The sequence below is a fragment of the Eutrema salsugineum genome, unplaced genomic scaffold (genome assembly GCF_000478725.1).
Source record: "Eutrema salsugineum unplaced genomic scaffold, Eutsalg1_0 scaffold_3, whole genome shotgun sequence".
Classification (NCBI taxonomy): Eukaryota; Viridiplantae; Streptophyta; class Magnoliopsida; order Brassicales; family Brassicaceae; genus Eutrema; species Eutrema salsugineum.
Window position 1 is genome coordinate 1439083 of NW_006256756.1, and position 16815 is coordinate 1455897.

The window sequence follows — 16815 nt, forward strand, 5'->3', positions numbered from 1 at the left end:
ATCAATATTGAAAGTGGATTTTTTTCTTAAGTTTCACCACGTACAAAGCAGCAAATCTTTCTCGTTGGAAACTTAAATAAGGTTAAGTTCGAAGAAGATCTCAATCTATAATGAAGAAATGATAGTAGCTCTTTGTTTTATAGGCTTTATCATATTCAGTCGTAAGAGTTCTCTCTCTGTTATTTGATATACTCGAAATCTCAAAGCAACGAAACAAAGAAAAAAATCACATCATTGATGGGTTCCTAGAGAAAACCTAAGGATGTGCCTTTTGACAACTCTCAAGTCATCACTTTTGATACAACACCAGCTCCAACTGTTCTACCTCCTTCCCTCAAGGCAAATCTTTGACCTGTTTTCACAAGAGCAAAAAAGTTAGAAAATCAAGAAATCGAAATTTTTGAAGGCAGAGAAAAGTAGTGTAACTGTAAGATTATTGACCTGGTTCGAGTGGGACAGGCATGATTAGCTCGAAAACTGCAGTGACGTTGTCACCAGGCATAACCATCTTCACGTTTTCTGGTAATTCTACTTTTCCAGTGATATCTGCAGTCCTCAAATAAAACTGAGGCCTGTAGTTTGAGAAAAATGCAGTGTGACGTCCACCTTCGTCCTTTGTGAGCACGTAGATCTCCGCTTCAAACTTCTTGTATGTCTTGCATGAACCAGGCTTAGCAATCACCTAATAAGCAACCACAGAGAAAGAAAAAAACAGCATCAGTAACGTTGGTTTTGCTATTTTGGTCTTCTTATTCGGTCATCCAGCAATCATAATAAGGATGCTTAAGCTTACCATTCCACGCTGAATGTCTTCTCTCTTTAGCCCACGCAGAAGAAGTCCAACATTATCACCAGCCTAACATAATGGAAGCCAAGGTTTCATCAGTATCATACATGCCTACAACATGTCTTTGTGATCTCTCCGTATTGCCTTTACCTGTCCATTATCCAAAATCTTCTTGAACATCTCGACCCCAGTTACTGTTGATTTGATTGGAGGTCCCTGAAAATCATATCTCACAGTTATGCTTAAAGAAAATGCTTAATCGTAATAGCCTTGAGTAATCACCACTTTGGCTGAATAAACGCAATATCCAAGCAAACTCACGTCTTTTAAACCCAATATCTCAACTTCTTCACCCACTTTAATAGTTCCTTGTTCAATACGACCAGTTGCAACAGTTCCACGTCCCTTTAAGAAAAATAAAACTATCAGAACTGATTGTTCAAATAAATGAAAAGAAACGAGTGAATGGAAAAATCAACGAGGGATATAGATAAGTATACTTGAATCGAGAAAACATCTTCAATTGGCATCAAGAATGCCTTGTCAAGCACACGAACAGGGTCAGGTATGTATTCATCAACAGCATCCATTAACTTTAAAATAGCCTGCCTTCCAATTTCATCATTTGTGCCCTGCAATGCAGACAGAGCAGATCCTCGGATGATGGGAATGTCATCCCCAGGAAACTTGTAGAAGCTGAGAAGTTCTGGACGGAGACAAGAGTAGATGTCAGAAAGCTTGTACTTCATATGCTGGAAAGAAATAAATTATGTGAAATAAAAAATCAACAAACCACGTAGTTCCATCTCAACAAGCTCCAACAACTCTGGATCATCAACCACATCAACTTTGTTCAGGAAGCACACAAGTGATGGCACGCCAACCTGTGGAATATTTAAAGTTGTAGCTTACAATATATACCTCGTTTTGAGTAGCTTCAAGTGTTCAGGTTGTAATGATGCGAACCTGGCGGGCAAGTAGAATATGTTCCTTCGTCTGGGGCATGGGTCCATCTGGCCCTGAAACCACAAGAATTCCACCATCCATTTGTGCAGCTCCAGTAATCATATTCTGAAAGTTAGCAACTGAAGCATTTAGGCTCAAGTGTTCATCAAAGTATTTCAAAGAAAATCCCACTAAACAATTCACATATACAAGATTGTGATGCATTCTTACTTTAACATAATCAGCGTGCCCAGGGCAATCCACATGAGCATAGTGACGCTTTGCAGTTTCATACTCCACATGAGCCTACACAACCAAGTAACAATAGGTAAAAAAATACTAGAAATGACAAAAATGAGACAAGAAGATAGATAATACGGACCGTCGCAATAGTAATTCCTCTCTTCTTCTCCTCAGGAGCTTTATCAATTTCATCAAAGGCAATAGCTTTAGCGTTTCCCTCCTCAGCAAGAACCTATAAGATTCGCAATTATTTCATTTCATAGATACTTTGACGATAATTAGGAAGTTTCATGTACCAAAGATACCACAAAAAGCAAAAAAAAAATGTAACCTTTGTGATTGCAGCAGTTAAAGTGGTCTTCCCATGATCAACATGACCAATTGTTCCAACATTTACATGAGGTTTTCTGCCACAAGAGCAATAAACATAGGTTAAGAGAGACAAATGAAACTCATTTCTCTACCAAATCCACTCATTCAGCAATCGACAAGCAGAAAATCACTCACATTAGCGCAAGCTCCAACCAAATTTAATGTTTTTAGAGCAAAACAAAATAAAAGTCCAAGGACCAAAAATTGGAAACTCACGTTCGATTAAAAGTGGCCATCGATCTCCACCAGGAGGTTCCGAAACCTGAAGAAGACAAATCATCTCTTACGACTGACGGAGCGATCGAGTGAGACGACGGAGTAGAACCACCGCAACGCGAGTAGATCTGGGAAGAGAATGGAAGAAGACGCTTAGAGCTAGGGTTTCGGAGAGCAACGGACGCCATTTTGACTTGTACAAGGAGAGATGGCTCGAGCCACAGAGGAGAGAGACGGATCGATCTTTACTAAAGGAAACGAAGTGAGATGGGGTTTTAGTCGCCTGAGGGTTTCTCTTGAGATATCGATCCGACCCGACCCGACCCGACCCGGATAAGCTCATTTTACTTTTATTGGGCCGTCCCTTGGGCTAATAATCCCATTACTTGAGTTCGAGGATTATTCATGTGAGAGTGTAACCCAAACTTTATGAATAGAAGAAGCAAGAGATTATGATGATTGAGTCTTGTTGGGCATGGATGTTTAAAGATAATGATAGAGAGATTGCAGAAAATGTAAGAACATCTGAGATTTACACATCTTTCAGAACAAAGAAAAAAGCACAAATGCTCTCTTGAATACAAGAAACAAAACTGGACCAAATCTGAAAAGTACTACCTGTTGCGACTCGATTTGTTGTCCCTTATTCTCAATGTTTTTCTGTACTTTTGGACGGCTTCACTTGATTTTGTGGATAAGGAGTAGGGCTTCTTGTACGGAGTAAATATTTACCGAAAACGATGGCAAACACCTAAAGATTATGATTAAGGTTGCATTTTTGATCGACTCTAAAACCTACACTTCACTCATCGTCTTTAACATAGTTTAAGATGTAGGGCTTCGAGTTTCTTTTTCCTCTTTAAATTAATGTTTTGGCTACTTTAGTTCCCTCCATTCTAATTTTTAATTCTAACACATCAAAATCTACTAAGGTTGTTTTAGTGTTGATTTATTATCTCGTACATATATAACAAATTGTTGTTTAATCAAAAATTGAGTCGAGAGAAAACGATGTAAAAAAAAATCATCAAATATGGAAAAAAATACAAGAAATTTTGGTTTTTTTTTTGTAACACCTTTTAGAAAATTTTTATCTAGTCAATCGACTGATGTTTAACAAAAAAAGAAAATAACTAGCCAATCGACTTGATAGATTAGAAGCCACATCCATATTTTTTTAGAGTAACGAAAATTTGACTCATCTATATCATCTATATATAAAGAAATCTAGGTAATATGAATATTTTACCAGACCATATTATAGTTAAAAAGTATATATAAAAATCAAAAACTAAAAACAAAAACCAAAAATCATTATGAAATGGCTTAATGTTCTTGGGAGTTTTTTTCACAAATTTTTTAACTAGATGTGTAACATATTACATAATACTAGGTAGTAATCCGCACAAGGCACGAAGTGAGATATCTATAATTTTTTTTATAATATCTAAGTTTGAAAAACATAAACAATAAAATCTTAAAATTTTGAAACAAATATATTATATTGATGTAAACTAATTGTTATATAGAAATAAAACTATTTTGATAACAATATAAAGATAAAATTGTAATATATAATGTTAAATATAGTGCATTTTACTATTATAATAATTAAATTAATTCTAACAGTATGAAAAAAAACTTACGTATGAATAATAGGAATAATAATAATTTTAACAAAAAAAATAATAGGAATAATAAAACTAAATGAAACAAATAACTAACTTTGGAGTCAATTACAACACTCTCGATTGTTAGACCAACAACAATTTGGTAATTTTTTTCAAAGTCTTATAATATTCACCATTATTTTCAAATATTTTTCAAAAGTTTTAAATCATAGATTGAGTTGAAAAAAAAAATAAGTTATGGAAAACAAATATTATAATTATGTCAAAAATGTTACTCTTTAAAAAAATGATGAGTAAAATGTTATGGAAGAGATTTTTAAATGATCAGTAATAAAAAGAAATAAAAGCAAAATATGTTTGATAACTATATTAGGTAACAACCAAATTCAATCTGCATTATATTTGAAAAATTGTAATTGATATTTTTGCAAAAAAAATAGCTTTTTTTTATTTGTTTTGATTTTTTTTAAATGGTTAAACTACAATAAGTTTTCCAACAGTGTAAAAATTAGAAAATAATCGATAGAAATATTGAATGCATAGTTTTAGTTGAATATTTTTCAATTATAAAAAAATAGTTTTTGTGTCATGCGCCACATGAAGTATTTATAAAATAGTTTACTAAACATGATTTAATTTATTTAAAATATAAATAATTGAATTGATTTTATATGTATTTTAATAGTATTATGATGAGTAATAATATGCTTTGGTATTAGTATTGCAATTACAAATACATAGTATGATTATAAGATTTTATTAATTATTTTATCTTGTTTCTTTAATATGAATGTAATTATATGGTTAATAGTTTAACGAAAAATTGATATATCTTATCAAATAAAAATTTTAGTGATTTGTTTTGTTTATTAAATTCAAATTATCGTATATGCATATAAATATAAATTTATTATATGTTTGATGTAATAATTAATTTAGAAAAGAAAAATAAATAAAGAGAATAAAAGAAATATAATAAATTATATTATATAATTGAATATAAGAAAATAATTAAAATGATATAATTAAATTTATATTTTATTTGATTGGTTAATAAATATATTTTAAAGTTATTTACTAATTTTTATGTGTCTAATTAAGAAAAAAATATTTTTTTTGAACAATTTTTTTTAATAATTAGATTAATAAGATATATTTGATTCTCTAACCAAATTAATATGAGTTGCATTGAGGTAATTATTATAGTAACATGAGTTTTTTTACAAAAAAACTTTTGAAAAGTTTTGTGGAAGTGACAACTCAGCATGACAAACTTAAAAAATTTTGTGGAGATGACACATCAGCATGATAAACTTGTTAATAACACATGAGACAAATGTTAATTTAAAAGTGTACTTCTCAATTAATAATAGAAGAATATCGAAAAATGATGGATCAGACCTGGTTATATTGGTTTTTTTTGAAAATTTTTAGAACATGTTCAACGCAGGTGTTTAAGAGAAGTGCTTAGGCAATTTTAAAAAAAAAACTAAATCTTAAAAGTACAGTAACCTAAGCATCGACGCTTAAACAAACGTTTTAAGCAACGATGCTTACCGGACACATGCTAAAAAATAAAGATGATTTCAAATTAATAATTAAATAATATTTAAGTATCCTTTTAGAGTTGCTACCATTGAACATGGTCTAATGGTCGTAGACGTATCGCTGTCTAAAATGTTAATTTTCAAAAACTAAAAGTCCCTGATTTTAACCCTTGATACAAAAAAAAAACTCCGTGATTTTTATTGAATCATTATAGAGTGTACAAGTTGGCTACATCTATAGATATGATAGAGCTCCAAAAGTAATATAGTTGCGTTTTATGTTTTGGACATCAATTAAGTTGCGTTTTGCTTTTCTTAATATAGACATTATGTCGGAAGAAGTTGTACTGAATATCTTTGTCAAAACCATCTCAAAAATGTCACATAGAAGTATTAATGCATTTGTTAGTGTTTACACGATTTCTTTGTAATTCATGTCTATCTTATGCTTTCGAAAGCAACGGTTCGCATTAATCCACGTTGCATGCTAGTAGTTCATATAATCACATGCGTTGCCGTGGACGATCTAACTTTATTTCTTAACAGTCTATATCAATCCAATTATTTCATGACAATACATAAACATTTTGTATTCAGCCAAGAGTGACTCCAAGATGCCATTAGCGATGATGAAGCCTTTTTGCATGAAAGTTTTGAAGATCACGATTCTTCCACTGCTATATCAACAACAAAGCATGAAAGCTTTTTACATCTCAAGGATACATCTAGCTAGACACCAAATTCAGAATCCAGAGGTTTGATTTGATAATACAACAGAATTGCACACTCCTGAAAGAATGTTTATAAATGCAATTAAAACTCACAAAATTTATTGTTTGAAATTACAGAACTTTTATATTATGAATTTAAACCAGGATTCTGTATAACAATGTGATTGATAAAGTCATTCGAGCATAGCTCACAATTTATTTTCATAGTTATATCATAAGAGCATCTCCAACCCTAACTTCAAATCCTCAAATTTAGAGGTTTATTCATTTCCAACTAACCATCAAATCCTCAAATTTTAAGGTTTTGAATACTGACGCCTCAAATTTAAAATTTCACTATTCAAAACTTCAAAACATTTTTTACTTCTTTTTTTAGTTCTTGTAAATTTGTACTTCTTAGAAATGGTTTTATAAACTTTTTCTACTTCATTTTAGTACATATTATTAAATAGTTCAATTATATAATTATAAATCTGATTATATCATATAAGTTGACTAAAAATGAAATAAAATTATTAATATAGAAAATATTATACAATACTTAAATTAATTTCACATAAAAATAATATTACATTGAAAAACTTAAACACAATTTTAAAGGCACACTAAATTTTTACTTATTAGTATTTCATGAAAAAATTTATCATTGTTATCAATTATTATTTATATTAAGGATTATAATACAATTTTTAAGTTTTTTTAAGGGTGTATTTGAAATTTTACCATTAGAGCAAAACACCCGCAAATCTTTATTTTGAGATTTTGTCACCCTTAAAATGAGATTTTGGGTTGAATATGCTTTAAGTCATAACACAAACCTTTTTATATGGAGTCCTTAAACAAAACAAAATATATCATACAAAACTATGTATAAAAGGACTCCGTATAAAAAGTACATGTAATTTTTATTTAGAGAAATTTTCACAAATTTTTTTAAAAAATAGCATCCAAAAATAAAATCCATTTTATTAATAAAAATGGTTTTATTTTGCCAAAAAAATATATTGTACTGAATTAAAATTTGGAAAGTGTATTGAAATGAATATTTGGAGTGATTTTAAATTAAAATGACAAATCTAATGTTATTCATACATTTTAAAAAGTCTATTAAAATCCACTATTATTGGATATAAAATTTATAAATATCGCTTAACATTTATTGTTATTGAAAATGTTTTAAGTATTAACTTTATTGATTCAAACAATTTTAAAGAAGTTTTTTTAGTTAAAAATACAAATCATCAAAATTTAACCCAAGTCATCAAAATTATAAAATTTCATAAAAACCAAATCATAAAAAAAAATTCACCAAAAATCATCAAAATCATAAAATTTTACCAAACTTAAATCACTCCAAAAATTCAGTTCAATATATGTGTCCTAAACATCCAAAATCGACTACATAAACGTCAATATTGAACAACTTCAACGAATTTAATTTACTATTTCTTTACTTAAACAAATTATTCAGAGCAATAAATATTGATAAGACCAACATCTTTCTGTTATGATTAATTATAATTTTTTGTTAAACCCCATATACCTCTACAATAGGAATACAATAGTTCCTCTAAAGTAGACCAAAATATGTAGTAAGTTGGAAATAGATGATTAATTTATATCGTGATGTTATATGAATGCTAGCTAGTTTTTTCTAACTCAGTTTATGAACATACATAATCCAGAGTTAGAATGTTAACCATTACAATGTTTTGTTTTTAATTATTACAATATTAGAGCAATAATAAGAAACATCACATCATAGAGTTTAAGATCACTAGACCAACCAATGGACTCAATATACATTCATCTTTTACTAGAATCTTTTTTCAAAGTAAATGATTATAGATATTTATATGTTGTACGTATGCAACATAGAATGCTACACCAATTTGCTGATTAATATTCCAAAAAAGTAAAGGGAACTTTTGTTTTCCGGACCACATGGGAATGTGTTACCAACTATCTCTTTACTACTTTGACATGTAAGATATCTAAGAATCTTCTCAAGGCTTTGAGGCTCTGAAGAGAAGAGCATATTTTTTCTACTTATCGTACCTTTTAACGGCAAAGGTAAATAGAATATAACTTTTTCAACTTTAATTGTTTTTATCATATATCGCTAATGTCTCATCGTCTTTAATTAAGTTTGTTATAACTTAAGCTTAGACACTAAAAGCTGAGTTTTGGATGATTATCCATTAATATCGTTAAACTATATGTGTATGGTTAAACTGGGTTCTGCAGAATCCATTAACACGTATATTTATTTATATATAGAGCCGTAATACAAGAAATATTATCTAACTAACTTTTGGTCAAAACTAAAACAAAATACATGAACTATTAACTGTTCTATAATATACAAAAATTAAATACATGATTGAACTCATTGCACCGAAGGTTGCTATAGATAAAATTACACCTAAGGTTTACAAAAAGGTTCCATATTAGCGAGATCGAAAATTATTTTACTAACCAAAGATATTTTCAGTGTTGCACTACAAACGTCAGTATGTCAAATATTAAATATATATATATATATATATATAGTCAAAAAGATTTCTATATATATATATATTTATATGCTGTCAAAAAGATTAATTTATTTTAATATTTCTATATAAAGTCATCTTTTTTGTTCCTCATTGTCGAGATAAATTATTCTTAGCCATTTTACAAAAAGAGAGAAACTATTCTACCCTTCTTCTTGTAGAGCCTGGCTCATATATTCCATGAACAATTATAAGCTTTACGCCAATCAAAACTTAATGATTTCATTAATTATTGTGTTGTATATAAAGGCTCATAATAAACAAATTTATAAGCTAGCTTTTACTTGGTTGGACCATTTTCTCACATGGAAGGAGGGTATCTCTATCTATCTACACGAATAATGCGATATCGACATATTCGACAAAGTAACTTCATTATTTATATATGTATCTAAATAACAATATATAAATGGGGGAAAAGGCAACTCAAAGACTTACTTCAATTAGATAACCTTTTTTTTTAACATAACTTCATTTAGATAGCTAATTAAAACCCGTTCTAAAGTAAGAAGAAAAACTTCTTTAGGGTCCAACACATGTAACAGTATTCTCTTAGAAAAAGTTACTTTAATCCCTATGGAAAAGTGAATTTAGATATGTATATATAACACTAGTTAATTAATAAGAAAACATAGTAATTAGATGTGTACCTTTGGATTAATCAGACTTATAAACGATTACTTTGTTAATAAATATATAAATAATTTAACCTATTATGTATGAATAATAAAAACGATCAATTTATGATGTTCTTGAGCATCAATCACAACCGTATTTTGGTACGCAAATATATTTTTTTGGTCGGCAATTCCATTGTATTAAGGTACACAAACTAGTAACGCATGGAAAAAAAAGTATTGCATGGCAACAACTAATATTGTAATATGATGGGAAGATAGATAAAATAATACGTAGAATATATATATATAAGGGACACATGTACAAAAAATACTAATAGTAAATATATCATGATAAGGAGATTTCTTATGAATAAAATGAGGAGCAACGCTTTTAGGGTCTGTAAGGGTTCCTAGTTAAACCCATGCCTCTTTTGAGTATGTGCCCAAGGGTTCGTAGTTATTCCCATGCCTCTTTTTAGTTTGTGCCATAGGTAGTGGAAAAGGGAATCTTCTGAATGTTAGAGGGTGGAGATGTTCCTGCGACCCACAAATCTGGAAGACGTAGGCCCAATTTTCACCTCACCCCACCAATTTGTGGACTTTTTTCATTAGGGTCCCATAGTTTTACATTTTGTTCGTTCTAAGCCATCATTCAATACTTCTAACCTTTCTTATTGACATGGCTACATAACCTTTTGCTCCTTATGGGTATGTTATTATTAGTCTTATTATAAAATTCAACTTTCACTTTTGTCAAACACCATCGAATTCAACAAACTTTCAACATTTAATTTTAAGTAAAACTAGTGTATAGAGACCAATGTTGCATTCCAATGTTAGACTTTATTGACATAACCATTAAGATTCATATATGTATATATCTCACAATTGTAAATCCTAATTAGAAAGTTTTAGACTTTTTGTTTGTAATCGGGCTAATTTGGAATTAACCATTGATGATAATGCAACGACCCAAATTATGATTTCTTAAACTTAGAGAGAAAATATTAATTAACTGAATTAACTACACTTATGTGAATTAAAAGTACTATGCAATCTCTACTTAACTCGATCAGGCTAGAATAATAATAATCTATACTATCTTACGACATGATAATATCATATTGAGTATTAAGAGATGACAAATCTTTAGTCACAAATGTTTTAAAAACCAGTATGTGATGTTTGATGTTATAAACTTATAATTAATCACGTCGAGGGGACCTTATAAAAATTAAACTATATAAACAAAGGAAGAAGTCAAATGAGAACAGCGACAATAGTAGAAGGTCTTAGACGAATTTACACCTTGTATGTATATAAAAATCAGTTTGATTAATATTATTTTATACGTCATCTCTTAGATCATCTTCCACGGGCCTCATGGACATGGACATTTGACATCATGACTCATGAGTTCGTTTGGTGTAAAGTTAAAAAACACATAACACGGAACATTAACCATAAATCATTAAATTCTGCAATCTTTCGTTTCTTAAGCAGGGAATCATTAAATACTGCAATTTTTTCATAATTAACCATTGTAATTAATAGCTTAAATGAAAATTTGAAAAATGTGTTTTTTTATAGTTCAGATTTTTGTTGGTACAGTACTATGATTTTTTGGTTATAGTAGTTCAAAAAATGAAATTTGGTATACACAACCTTCCAGTAATAGAAATAAAAAATAAAAATACTGTTAGACCTTTACGATTCAGAAAAGATACATAATTGGAGGTCATTTGTGTAACAAGGCAATATAACTCTTTTTCTTTTGTTCTTCACCGTCCTTTTGTTATTCTTGCCTCTTTCTCTCCCAATGAACACTATTTGTGCACTAACATCAACCTAAAAAGGTAAGACCATGTCACAACTTTTGAAAGAACTTAAAAAACACATGACTCTTTTAAAAGAAGTGAATATAATATCCTTGTTTGCCCAGCTCGATCTTTTTAGTTAAATCACATTGATTTAGGAACAACCATTAAACATACTAATGTATTTGTGAGAAATTTTAAGTGTATGCAAAAGCGTTTGAGATTTTTTTTTTGGTTGAACAAATTTGAGACTTGTATTTAAGTTTTAGCTCCGATTGGTTAAATTGTAAAATATTATTACTATTAACAATTCAAAAAATAAAAATTACAAAATAACAGGTTAATACATACGATTTAAATTAATCATTTCAAAAACTAAAATTTTTGTAAACATATATAAAAACCAATTATTTGTGAATGCTAATTGAGACCACTGAATTAGTGTTTTACATCATGTTGTTGCGTTCGACCTATAGACTATAGTTGATCTTTTTACAGATTGTGGACGTAAAGTTGATTTTAGTGTTTGCATGTACTGTAAATAAAATGTGCGGAGTAGTATAATTTTAAGTGTTTTAACAGTACATATAATTTTAACAGATTTACGTAAAATTAACTTTACGTCCACATTTTATTTAATCTCGGTGGAATAAAAAAAAACGGGGCAAAGGGCCAGAAATTTGGCCACGTCAGCCTTGATAGACTGCCACGTCATCACCATAAGTCTCTCCCTACCTGTACGGATCCCTTTCCCGACTGCTCCAATATATATTGAAGCGATCCTACTCCTAAAAACCTTCTCCATTATACTTCATGTGCAGCGACCCGACCCGACCCAAACCAAATCGACCCGGCCCACATTTCTAACCCAATTTTGTTTTCTTCTGTTTTCGCCGCCGAGTGATCGGAAAGTCGATCCCGAGTGCGAGTGAGAGAGAGAGACAATTTAACCAAATATCTGATTTCTTCGTCGGAGTTTTTTCGCTGATGACGATAGCGGCAGCGCCAGCACACCAGACAGATCGATCAGTCTCTGCTTTTTCCCCTGCCTACGCGACGGCGGCGAAACCGGTGGCTGTTCCGGTTCAGCTTCCGCCGGGAGCTGTGGTTTCTGAAGGACTGGGGAAGGATGCGTTAATCTCGTGGTTCAGAGGCGAGTTCGCGGCAGCGAACGCGATAATCGACGCGATGTGCGCGCACCTTCGGAAAACCGGAGACGAGGCGGTTTCTGGATCGGAATACGACGCTGTTTTCGCCGCGATCCATCGCCGGCGTCTGAATTGGATCCCAGTTCTCCAGATGCAGAAGTACCATTCAATCGCTGAGGTGGCGATCGAGCTGCAGAAAGTGGCGGCTAAGAAGGCGGAGGATCTGATTGAAAGGAAAACAGAGGCGGAGGATCTGAAAGAGATGAAAACAGAGGCGGAGGAGGTGGTGAAGAAAGCTTGTTTTAACGGCGAGAAATTAACGGAAAACGAGCTAAACGGAGATGTAGAAGAAGTGGAAGACGATTCTCCCAGTAGTGATATCACTGATTCAGGTAAGTAAAACTTTCCTTTTTTCACAAATTTTCAAAAGTCGTTCGAAAAAGAATCTTTTCAAAGTTTTTAATATTTCATGGATCCAAGAATTTCTATATAATTATTACAATGATCGGTTTTCGTAAACTCAAATCTGAATCTGAATTCTGTTTTTTTTTTTTTTTTCATTATGATTGCTAAATAGCATATTCTTTGAAGTTTGGTCATTTGATTCTCTGTACACCGTAAACTAGTCTTCTTGTGGTTGGTGACGAGAAAAAAAACTCCATTAAAATTGTTGGTATAGGTTTAAAAATAATTATTTCCCCTTTTTTGAAATAGAGAAATATATAAGTATTACTTTGTTTAAGAGAAAAAAAGATTGAATAAGTAAGAAAAGAAATATTAATCAGACTAATTCAAGTTTCAATTTTCAAGTACGTGTTTCCCTCCTCTGGATCCGATATGTATTCTAAAACGATTTTGACTTTTTGATTCCTAATTCATAATATTTTTAAAATCAATTTTATTGCATCATTAATGCCATGGATCCGATTTTAGAAACAATTTTACCAAAAATAACCAGATTCTCCGTAAAGAAAAAAATCTTATTTTTTTTCTGTTCAACGTTCTGTTTTTAATACAAAAGTATTTTTAAATTGAAAGTAAACAGAGTAGTGCTTTAATCAAAAAAATATTTACGTTTAACGCATTTGCTTGTCGTCTTATAAACCTGGCGATGAACAATTTTTAACAATTTTCTTGACCTAGATTTTTTTTTAGCTTAATACGTAAATTAATTTCTAGATTATGGAGTACAATGAGGACATTAGTTTAGTATAGGGATATTACAAATGAGAAAACAAAATTAACACAAACTTTGATGAGAATCGTACAAAAGGACGAATCTGCGGTAAGTAACTGTATTGAAAAAGCATAATCTATAAACTATAAAGTCTCTCTGACTCCATAAGCTAAAGGGCAGAAAACGTAGTCGTTTCGTTTTTAAAGATTAGGATTCCATTTCTCAATGTAGCGTGTGTGTGTTAGTAGCAACATATTTTTGTAGTCTTGTGCCTTAGTTGATGTAACTGTAAAACGCATCAAAGGTATCAATCTCCACATTGATTCGCGTGTGATGATTTTATTTCTTTCTTTTTTTCTCGTTTTGAATGGTGAGTTCTTTTAGCAGCCGTTGGATTTTAATCACTATTAGGTCGTCATCAATCGTGGGGACCACGATTTTCCGTGCCGCCCTTCTTTTATTTTTCTTTCTTCTCCCGAATGTTCGAATCCCTCACGACTCACGAGCACTTTCTTCTTTTTTATCATTTTAGCTTTCTTAGCTTTTTGCTTTTTGTTCACGGCCATTGAAAAAGTCAGCAGCATTTTTTTTTTTTTTGAAAGATTGTTTACCAGTCTAGAGAGTGTTTTTCGTGATGTGTGTATGTATTTATTCACTCGTGTTGAAAGTCGAAGTTTTAGATACATCATAAAATGAGACACGTGCACGAAGGCATAGACTCTGTATAGTCTTGTCTTTCTTCTACATTGGGATTCAGAGTCAGATCTGCATTGAAATCTCTGACTTTCTCTAAGGAAACTTTAAGTTCTTGATTAGAATGGTCCATGAAATTGGAGAAAACAAAAAAAGAAATTGTCTTTACTCTAGTCGATGGTCTACTTACTAAGCCAACTATTACTCCTTTTTTGTCTTCTACATTGAATCTCTGCGCTGACTTTCTCTGATACATTTTACAAGGAAAACTATTAGTTCTTAGAATGGTCCATGAGATGATTCTTGCGTTGGAGAAAAAACTAGAAACTGGCTTTACTACTCTAGTAGATGGTTTTCTAACTAAAGACAAAGATCACATTTGTTAATTGCGTAAAAAGACAATATATATGCAACTAATACGCGGTGTGTATTTAGTATGAACAAAACACTTTGGTTTAATTTGGTTTCATAGGTTCTCATCAAGATGTTCAACAAACTGTTGCTGCGGATACTGCACAGATTATTTGCCAGAACCATGAAGATTGCGATGCACGTTCATGTGAGATCAAGCCTATCAAAGGTTTCCAAGCCAAAGAGCAAGTGAAAGGCCACACTGTGAGTAGTGTGCAGTTCCGAATTTCTATTCTCCTCCTTTGATGACTTCTTTTGAGGGACACATATGCATATGACTGTTGTTAAATCAATCTTTGTGATGATGATAGGTGAATGTTGTGAAAGGACTAAAGCTGTATGAAGAGTTACTTAAAGAAGATGAGTTATCCAAACTGATAGACCTTGTGGCACAACTCCGAGAAGCTGGCCAAAACGGGAAGCTTGCAGGTGATAGCTTTATCCTGTTTAACAAACAGATAAAAGGGAACAAGAGAGAGCTGATTCAGCTTGGTGTCCCGATCTTTGGCCATGCTAAGGATGAAAACTCCAACGACAGCAACGACTCTGGTAAGGAATCGCTCTGATCCGCAGGACTCATCAGTCTAAATGGTTTGATGCAAGTGGTTGGCTTGACCGGGAGACTTGTGTTCGTTTGCAGTTAACATCGAGCCGATTCCACCACTTCTTGAGAGTGTCATTCATCACTTTGTCACATGGAGACTCGTCCCAGAATACAAGAGACCAAACGGCTGCGTCATCAACTTCTTTGAAGAGGTATATATATATATATATATATAATATCTCCATGGATTACAATCATGTTCTTCCTTCTTCTCGCTTTGATTTTGACGTTTAGGAACCGCGCTTTGTCTCAGGGTGAATACTCACAGCCTTTCCTCAAACCACCTCATCTAGAACAACCAATCTCCACTCTTGTCCTCTCTGAATCAACAATGGCATTTGGACGCATTCTCTCTAGTGACAACGAAGGCAACTTCAGAGGACCATTAACGCTTTCTCTCAAACAAGGGTACAAAAGCATGGATAACATCTTCCTTTAACTCTAAGAAAAATGTCTATTTCTTCCATTAACATAGCTCGGGTCTGATCATTGTATAGATCTCTGTTGGTGATGAGAGGGAACAGTGCAGACATGGCAAGGCATGTAATGTGTCCATCAAACACCAAAAGAGTCAGCATCACATTCTTTCGTGTACGACCTGAAACCAACCATAACCATTCACAACTCAACAGTCCTCACCACGACGGTGTAATGACAATGTGGCAACAACCACCACCGTGTCACTACCAAATGACACCAACTCCATACCTCAATGGCTTTGATCATTCCATTGACATGATGCCAAAACTTGGAGTGCTTCGTCCTCCAATGGTCATGATGGCACCACCACCGGTTCAACCGATGGTACTATCGAGCCCGGGTGTGATGGGAACCGGTGGTGGTACTGGTGTTTTCTTACCATGGACCTCATCAGTTAGCTCAAGAAAACATGTGAAGCATTTGCCTCCACGCGCGCAGAAGAAGCGATTGCTTCCTCTTCCTCCTCCTGCTACTTCTCCAGCTGGAGATTCCACCTCTGAGCCTGTGGTCAGTGTAGGTGGAGCCTGAGCCTGAGCCAAGCCCCTTTGATCTGGTCCTTGTCTAAGCAATGCTCTGTTTCTTCTCTTTTGTTCCTGTCTTTTTTTCTGCAAATTCAGTTTAGGTTAACTCAGGGTTTATAGATAGAATGAAGTCTGTTAAATCCCCAGAGGCATGTGTTGCATTTTTTTTCGTTCTTGTGTACGATTTTATTATCAGTATATCTTCAAAATATTACCTTATATTGCTATTTACACAAAAAGGATATAAGAACATCACTTCAAAGTTCAAATGTACATTAAGCTTTTAGGTGATTTCTCTGTCTTTAGTTGTTTTCGTT

General features: G+C 32.3%; 2 protein-coding genes across 2 annotated transcripts; one reads left to right on the forward strand and one right to left on the reverse strand.

Moving 5' to 3' along the window:
- Nucleotides 1-77: 77 nt before the first annotated feature.
- LOC18015249 (elongation factor Tu, mitochondrial) lies at nt 78-2830 on the reverse strand. The gene is made up of 12 exons (XM_006396456.2): nt 2564-2830; nt 2307-2382; nt 2115-2207; nt 1964-2038; nt 1754-1858; nt 1581-1671; nt 1288-1493; nt 1109-1192; nt 938-1003; nt 794-856; nt 442-682; nt 78-352 (listed from the first exon to the last, which is right to left on the reverse strand). Exons 1-12 carry the CDS (start codon nt 2749-2751, stop codon nt 282-284), a joined length of 1359 nt encoding a protein of 452 aa, XP_006396519.1. The 5' UTR covers nt 2752-2830; the 3' UTR covers nt 78-281.
- A 9449-nt stretch (nt 2831-12279) lies between these two features.
- On the forward strand, nt 12280-16760 carry LOC18015277. The gene is made up of 6 exons (XM_006396457.2): nt 12280-13004; nt 14955-15097; nt 15205-15442; nt 15534-15649; nt 15751-15905; nt 15995-16760. The coding sequence occupies exons 1-6, from the start codon at nt 12452-12454 to the stop codon at nt 16503-16505; spliced, it is 1716 nt and encodes a 571-aa protein (XP_006396520.1). The 5' UTR covers nt 12280-12451; the 3' UTR covers nt 16506-16760.
- Nucleotides 16761-16815: the final 55 nt, after the last annotated feature.